The 8,491-nt window shown below is 45.8% G+C and overlaps 1 protein-coding gene across 17 annotated transcripts; it reads right to left on the reverse strand.

Annotated features, from left to right (window-relative positions):
• Positions 1-1,510: 1,510 nt before the first annotated feature.
• Positions 1,511-8,203, reverse strand: HNRNPH3 (heterogeneous nuclear ribonucleoprotein H3). 17 transcript variants are annotated; one of them, XM_075109625.1, is made up of 10 exons: positions 8,067-8,203; positions 6,563-6,699; positions 5,892-6,030; positions 5,195-5,337; positions 4,655-4,741; positions 4,194-4,312; positions 2,672-2,807; positions 2,343-2,423; positions 2,175-2,261; positions 1,511-1,815 (listed from the first exon to the last, which is right to left on the reverse strand). In XM_075109625.1, the coding sequence occupies exons 2-10, from the start codon at positions 6,678-6,680 to the stop codon at positions 1,739-1,741; spliced, it is 987 nt and encodes a 328-aa protein (XP_074965726.1). In that variant the 5' UTR covers positions 6,681-6,699; positions 8,067-8,203; the 3' UTR covers positions 1,511-1,738. The 17 variants fall into 17 exon arrangements, with proteins under 17 accessions (XP_074965726.1, XP_074965733.1, XP_074965723.1 ...); XM_075109632.1 differs by having other exon boundaries at positions 1,511-1,850; XM_075109622.1 differs by having other exon boundaries at positions 5,150-5,337.
• Positions 8,204-8,491: the final 288 nt, after the last annotated feature.

Here is an 8,491-nt window from a genome sequence, read left to right on the forward strand (position 1 = left end):
CCCACCCTGCTCTGAACTGGTAAGTCTTAAGCAGGCGTTAGTGCTCCTTCTCATCGAACGGAAGGCAAACTATACCCAAGGGAGGGAGTGGTAGAGCTGACAGTAGCTTCAGACACCAGCTATGCTGATAGAAAAAAAAACACACTTCTATGCAGCACAGATGTCCTCTACCTTAATCTAAGGTGTTTTTTCTTACAACCAGATTAACTCATGCCCTGATCTTTGCTGTCTTAACTTTCATGCAACACACAAGCTTTTTCAGCAACAGGCCAAGAGCCCACTAGTTTTTAAAAGCAGCGCATTACAACAAAGCCCCGTGAGATCAGTGGCATTAAGAGCTCATCTTCCCTCCCCTTCCTAGCCAGAACTGTTCCAGACTTGGAGAGCTGCCTAAGCCAATTATCCTTTCAGCTATTATTTCCAGTTGCTTTGACACAAGAACACGTTCTCTATTGAAATAAACTCCATTCTCCTCTCTCCCACAAGAAGACATTTATTACATATATAACACAGCACTAGCAGAACAGGTGACAGACTTTCAATACCCAAGATCACATTTGACATTTGAAGGGAGGCACTGAGGACAAAGCAGTTAATTTGGGAGATCACACTGGCTCAGAAGAATAAATACCTTTTTCATTACACATCAGGTATGTTAAGTGTCTTCAAACAATAGTTTCTTACATATCTTACATGTCACAAATGCACAAAAAGTTTTATCAGCCCGGTAGGGTTGTGTGTTACTTAACAAATATTGGGCTTATACTCATTTTAGAGATACTTGGCTTCTAATGAGCTCATCCATAAAATGGCTTGGCAAGTTTTGAACAAATACAGACAAATCAGCTCTGTGCAGCACAAAAAAAAAAAAGCTGGATCATGTTTAAATACAGTTTCGTGGAAGAAAAGATATCTAACTTGCTTCCAAATCCCCCGCTCTTCCCAGAAGCGGTGTTTGTGAAAAATATACTGTGCAGATAGCTTCAAATTGGCCAACATGAAGTAGGTCAAATGCAAGTTAAAAAGCTGCGCTAGTGTTTTAGTTTGCTTTGCAAGTTGCAGGTGTGAAACGCGGTACCCAGGGCGCTGCAGCACCGCGTGGAACCAGACGCTGCCGCTTGCTGTGGCGGAAGCACAAGCCTCAGGCACCGCTCCATTATGCACTTGTGCATCTGAAGGTGATGCGGTAGTACAAGGAAGAAAGCCACAACGATGACTTTTAGCCTCCACAGCTTCACGCTGTGTTGAAATCACTACATACAATTTATCAAAAGGGTTTAGGAAAGATTGTTGCCAAATAAACTAAATCTATTCATCTACCTCTTTCCCCTCAAAACAAGTGACTTTTCCAAACTCATTCACTACACCAAGATTACATAGAACCGAATCAGTGTTCATAGGAGTTACAGTACAACCACCTTTATTGAACCATAGTACATCTTAAACCAACTGTAGTCTTGAATATGTAATACATCCTTAGGAGTAACTAGTATAAAAAGTATCAACATCAGTGGTTTGAATATAAAAATTTATTTAAAGTCAGAGTATGCAACAAATAAAACCTACAGAAAACAGATTTTCCCATCACAATCTGTTGCTTACCAAATAATATTGTGAAAACACATTCCTTCAGTCATTATAAAGTTCTTAAAATACAAAAGAAATTAGATTTTGTAAGAAAGTCTAGTAGACCAGAGACTGTTTCTTCCAGGATGTTTTGTAGAGGCAAGGCTATCCTTCAATACATTCCACGCCATCCTCCTCCACCCATGCTGCCTTGCCCATAGTATCCTCCACTATTTCCACTGCCACGACCTGCAAACAATTGACACAAGGTCACGCATACATACCTTAAAAAGAGAAAAAACGTGATGGGTAATACAGAACAGTCAGTTGAAGACAACTTACACTAAAACAACGATACGTCAGCACTGCTTTTTGAAACTAGCTTTTGCTGCAGTGGCAAAATGCATAACCTCCCCCTCCCTGAGCGACTGAATTGAAATCGCTGTAAATCACTGTAAATTTAAACTGTAAACCACCCTCCTCGTTTGCCTTCTCCCAGCGCAAATACCGCATGGCGCACAGCGCCCAGCACCCTTCCCTGTTGCCCACTGGAAGACGGACATAGCGACACTTCCACAAAATATATTTAAAACAGAACTTTTACTTACTATATCCGCCCAAGCCATCAGGGGTTCCATATCCACCACTGTAATTGCTACCCATTCCCATTCTACCAACGGAGCCGTAACCCTGATCTGAAAAGTAGAATGCATCGTTACAAGCCTGGAACTCATCAGACCTGGCAAAATCGCAGCAACATCTGGAATAGTGCGTACCCATTCCGTCTCTGCCGTAGCCTCCCATTCCAGAGCCACCTCCAGCAGTTGAATTCAGGAATAGTTCAATATATCGATGCTCTGTAGGAAACAAAAAAGCCTCCCTCTGTATTCTGTTTCAGAAACCAGAAGCATTGAGATGCAAAGGAAAACCCCCACAAGCAGCAGATGGAAGCCCACAAAAAGTGAGTTTCAAAATGTGATACATGGCAAAAAGTCTTATGATTTATAGTTTTACTGCACAGCAACTCAAGTTAAATGCAGCTTAAACCCTCACAGCCCCTGCTAAAGCCTGGTCAACAAAAGCTTCAGGTGAACACAACACTCACGCATGTGATTTTTATCCTTAGACATGGCAGCTACTGCATCCTCATGTGTTACGAACTCCACATCTGCCTCTCCCGTGGCTCTTCCATCTGCCCCAATATCAATGTGAACTCTTATAGGATTCAATGGTGAGAAAAACTACGGGGCGGGGGGAAGAAAAAAAATAAAATCACATTAATGCAGAATCCAAGCCAGGCACCTTTTTTTTTACCCTGGTGGTTAGTGGAGCACTGTGTTCATTTCATCTCATCCTACCACATCAATTTACTAATTTCCAAAGTATTACTTAGTGATAGTGGACCTTCAACACTACATCAATCTACGCTTACAATCTTTCATTACTACACAGCTTGAAGAGCTCCAGCTACAGAGCTTAAGGAGCTTTCTTTAAAAGCAAAGATACCAACAAAAATTCCTGCCCACACACATTGCTTTAAGCAACAAGTTCTAACATGATGCTATCCTGGAAAAGGAAAATAACTGCTTTTGTTTTTGAAGAAGTAGAGCCACAAAAAAGTCTCAACAAGGACATATTTATGGTATTCAAAAAAAGTTGTGTCAATCGGACAGCCCTTCCTTGCACCAGAACTCGAAGAAATCCAGCAGCATTTCAGACCAGACTAAACAGCCTTTTTACTAAACAGTATGTGCAAATGAATCTTTGGCGTAGTACTGAAGTACTACTCGTCAACTTGCAATAACATGCTCTGAATCAAAGCCTGAAGCTTGGCTCTTGTTCTCAGACAGTCTTTATAATAAAGAAAACAAACTGATAGGAGACAATAGAGCTCAGTTTGAAAAAAAAAAAAAGAAAAAAAGACTGGGAAAAAACCATCACAAGCTTAAGAATGGAGTACTGCATATATAACATATAGGTGCAACTAATAAAGATGGAGCCTCCTGTAGAGAGGCTATGTTTAAGCCAGGCCTTGTATCCCAAGAGAACTTTTTCCCCTACAAACAACACTTCTATACTGACACAAGAATGTATTCTCAAAATCTTGCAGATGTGGTTTTATCTGCCACCTTGATCTCTGACAAGTAACGGGACACCATTCCCTCCAACTGAACACACTCCCTACAGTCTTCCCACCCTGTCCCTCCTCAAGTAAGCCTCAGGTCAACAAACATACAAATACAATCTAAGTTTCACCTCTGCTATCGCTCTTTTACAAAATTACACATCTTCAGTTAAACTTCTGAAAGCCTTAAAATGAGGATACTGATTGCAACAACTTCTCTCTCTCCCTGATACACCTTTTATGGACGTGAAAGAGCACAGAGTACAGAGATTAATGTTAAATATAGCTTTGCTGACTTCTTCAGCAATCTTACCTCAGACGTCACCTTCATAAAAACTCATTTACTACTGAGCTTTGCAAAACTCACGTAAGGGGCCATGACTTTACTTAGCAGATGTATTAGAGCTATCAACCACTTGAGAACTTCAGCTGAGTTTGGAAGAGGAAAGCAAGAACATGCAAACTCTTGGCATTAGAAAGGCCTTCTCCCCACTGTACTTACATTAGCAATATCATTTTCTGTTGCTCGAAAAGGCAGGCCTCTCATGTGAACAAAATGACCACCACCATGGAAACCCGACCCCGCATCTCCAGCTCCGCCATAGCCATGTCCTCCCATGCCTATTGAGAAGACAAAGGAAACCACACACCTCTAAGTTCATCACGAAAAGCCAGAAAAGCCATTACTACTGTTTTTCTGAAAGCACTCCCTTTATGGCACTGAATGGAAGATATTTACACTTCCCATCTGTCAACCCAAACACTTCACCAGAAGATATCCTAAGCAATATTATTTACATTTTCCCTGAGATTCCCCGATTCTCCCCTTTTTAAACAACCTTCTTTCTTTATGAAATAGTCTCACTAAGAAAGTGATAATTTCTGTCTTGGAAATACCATGTCTTACAACTCAAATAATATAAAAATTTTTCCAAACAAACCGCTAACGAAAGTTTTGTTTACCTCTCCCATCTCTCATTCTGTCATCATAGCCATCATTTCCATAGCCATAGTTATTATAGCCACCATAATCATCAAAGCCACCATATCCTGTGCAATGGAACAAAGAAAGGAACGATTACATTATTACTGAAAATTCACCACACAACGCACAATAGTCAATTTTTCAGTCTTTGGGCGCGCAGAAGTTTGCAAACAGCCTCTACAGACTGTTAAACCTGGATTTTTGAACAGAGTACAAACGTAAAATGCCTTTTATATAGTAAAAAGACTGAAACATGCAAGTGAGAGATCAAATTCTGTTGAAAATACAGTTTCCTTATGACTTCCACTTAAATATTACACCATGTTTTTCAATACATTGCAAGCCAAAAATTTTTTGAGAGAAGCGTGTCAAACCTAAGGGGTACTGCAGCTACTGCCATTTCTTTATTTCTTGACAAAGATGTCAGAAACATGACACTGACAACAGAACCTCCATTCATTAGATAAACATACCACCGTCATATCCACCACCTCCTCGACGCATTCTGTCATACATACTTCCACGCCCAGCTCCATAATAACCCCCTCTTCCTCCTAATGGTCTATCATATGGTCCAGGTCGTTGTTGTCCCATCATTCTTCTTGGCATATCACAGAATCCTCTGATTTCGCTCTTACTACTTTTGAAGATTTCAATATATCTAATAAAAGAGGATTTTCAAGGCACCAGTAAGAATACATGCATGAGCTGCCTGAAAATTACAAAAAGGCCATACTATGTTTTCTATAACTAAGCGTACAATCCAATAGAAGTGACTAGCAGCACCATACAACTTAAGTTTCTCCTCAAAACCGTAAGAATCTTAAGTGTATTAAAAAAAACCCCGAAACACTTTACAGTGGCAAAAATTACTATGTGAAAATTCTAGCTGTACAAATTAAGCATAAAACATGTCTTTCGAGTATGAGAAACATACTGTTGAAAAACAATGTCCAGCTATAGCAGCATTTATCACAAATTACCCTACACGAGAACAATTGAAACAATTTTCTGAGTTTAACAAACTACCCAGAGCAATACTGTCTCCCCCACCCCCCAAATCTACTGTATTTCCCACGTTAACTTAGGATCAGTTATAAAAATTCTTAAAAACAGCCAGTTCCATATAATGGTCCCCAACCCCCCCAAAAGCATTACTGACCCACAACCCCCAAAAATAAAGATTTAACACCATCCCAAACTCTCCATCCCCACCTGTGCCCTATTCTTTCCTTGTGTTTCCCCAGAGCATTTTCTGCTATCTCCTTTGAAGCAAACTGCACGAAGGCCTCCCCTGTGCTTCTCCCCTGGTAGTCCAGCGTCAATGTTATCCCATTTGGCACGATTTCCAACCCTTTAACCCAAGGACAAATAACCCCATCAAGGGGAACAGTGTTAAAGGCTGAAACATTCCCATCTGTAGCAAATACTTAAAGCATATCTAAACAACAACAACGAAAAAGAAAACCACCTTGTTTCCCCCATCACCCAACAATACAAGCCAATGATCTTTCATTAAACATTTATGGATTTAGCCATACTTCTTTTTCCGTTTAAACTATGCAAAAATACAACCACCTAAGTTACATGAAAAAAATATAGCTACCAGTCAAGCAATTTAACTGATCCAAATGCTAACATTCAGGTTATCCTAATATGCATAATATCTTTACCACCTCAACAAAATTAGAGACATACTGTGTTTTACTACATCTACGGTTATTGGTACTTCACTTACAGGGCACAATTCTTATTTAAGATAAACTAATTTAACACAATCCCTCCCATCCACCCCGTTAACAGCTATTACAAATTAAAATGTGCAAAATATTGCATAAAGGACAGAAGAAGACTCAGTCATTAGACTTTGACTAGACTAGAGGTACCTTGGAAAAACTGAACAATCTCTTCTTTGCTGCAACCAAATGGCAGGCCTCGAAGTCGTACCACTGTTCCATCATTAGTTGTGTCATTGGGCCCATTGTGCTTTCCACTCCAGTCCATCTTTTCTTTAAATCAAACCCTAAAAAAAAAAATAACCACACAGAAAATTTTGAGATTCCATATGTGCCTAAGTCCCTCCCCTCAAAGAAAAAAACCTGATAGTTCTTCTTCAGGTAACTAGTATGATGGATATTAAGCTTTATTTTTGTTACTTATTTAAAATCGTACTTTTTCACATCTACAACACACAAACATTTAAAAGCACCCCAAACTCTGACAGGGAAGGCAGCGCGCAGGGCGGGCAGCACGTGGGCAGGCACACCACATAAAGCTCATTATTTACTCAGAGCACACCGAACATCCTCCCAGTAAGGTTTTATCAAGCGTTTCGGGTTTGGATTTTTTCCTTTTTAAGCATGACTGTCGAAGAAGGGGTAGGAACCACGCAACGGTTCCTACTTGGAAACACAAGGCCTTCCTTTGTCTGCAAACAAAGCGCCACGGGCCGCGCTCCCAGTTGGTTTTTGTTTGGGGTTGGGTTTTTTTTTTCCTCCCCCCCTTCCGGCGGCCCCGGCGATGCGTTCCCTGTAATCAGGTGGGCCCGGGACAGGCCGGGATCGCCCCGACGGACAGGGGCGGGGGGCCGGTACCGGCCGTGCAGCAAAGCGGAGGCCACGCACCCAGAGCCCGACGCGGGGAGCGGGGGGGGGAGGGAGGTGCAGGCGGAAACGCGCGGGGGTGGCTCGCGCCAGCGGCAGGTGCGAGCGCGCGGTCCTCAGCCGGTGTCCGGAGGGGGGGGAGGGGGGTTGAGGTACCCTCTTGAGGTACCCTCTTGAGGTACCTTGAGCGCCCCACGAAGGACCGCGGAGCCCCAACGGCGACAGAACCGCGGCCCTCGGCAGGCCTGGAGCGACCCCCCCACCTCTCCTTCCTCCCTGCCGTCTCCCCGCCCCACGGCGCCGACTACCGCTGACACCGCGGCCCTGACCCACCGCCCGCTCCCCGGCGCCATTAACCGCGCCTCCCCGGGGCCGCCCCCCTCCCGCCGCTCCCGCCCGGCTCCGCGCCCCGCCGCCACCTCTCCGCCTCAGAGCTGCCCAGCCTCCGTCGCCGCAACCTTAGCCCCCTGCCCTCCGCCTCGGGAGCGCCCCGCCGACGCACGCCGCTCTCCCGGGGCCGCCGTTGCCGCCCTCAGCTCCGCCACTCAAAATGGCGGCCGCGCTCGGGAACGAGGCTCCGCTGAGAAGCGCCGCGCCGCCCCCTCCCCAACGCCCTCCTCCGGGAGGGCCGCTGCCCCGCGGCGCCAGCCGCCGGGCGCCGGCCCCGACACCGCGCCGAGGAAGGGCGGAATGGCCTGCCCGCCACCGGGCCCGCGTTCCCGCCATCCCGGCCCGCAGGCACGCCGCGGCCGAGGCTCACTCAGTCCCGTTCTCCCTCCCCACTCACCAGAAGACCCTCGCACACCTCTCCACGCGCCCCGGCAGGAGCTTCTGCCGGGATGGAAGCTCCTCCTCGCTCCCAACGGGCCGGCGGGCTCGAAACCTACGCAACGAAGATGGGCAGGATGGCGTCCCGACGGCGCGAGTATCGCGATAGCCACGCCGCCCTCCTCACCGCCGGCTGGGCAGCAGCCGCGCATGCGCGCCTGAGGGGAGAAGCCGGAAGGGCGCACGCGCGGCGGGGCGGGTGAGCAGTTCCCGCCTAGTCCTCTCGCAGCGACCGGTGAGGGGCGGCGGGGCGCATGTGTGGAACTGCGGGGCGCTTGGCGCCAAGCGGGCCCCGAGCGCGTCAGGGCGGAGTGGACTCGCCTCACAGGGGTGTCGCCGCACGGTTGTTGCCCCCTGGTCGTGTGTCGCTCAGGGTCACTTGGC

The sequence above is a fragment of the Phalacrocorax aristotelis genome, chromosome 14 (assembly GCF_949628215.1).
Source record: "Phalacrocorax aristotelis chromosome 14, bGulAri2.1, whole genome shotgun sequence".
Lineage (NCBI taxonomy): Eukaryota > Metazoa > Chordata > Aves > Suliformes > Phalacrocoracidae > Phalacrocorax > Phalacrocorax aristotelis.

Coding starts and splice junctions, on each gene's coding strand:
- HNRNPH3 (XM_075109622.1), bottom strand. CDS start 6,680: ATGGACTGGAGTGGAAAGCACAATGGGCCCAATGACACAACTAATGAT. Junction 4,742..5,149: donor AGGTGGTGGATATGACGGTG/GTATGTTTATCT, acceptor TCCATTGCACAG/GATATGGTGGCTTTGATGAT. Junction 4,313..4,654: donor CAGAATGAGAGATGGGAGAG/GTAAACAAAACT, acceptor TCTTCTCAATAG/GCATGGGAGGACATGGCTAT.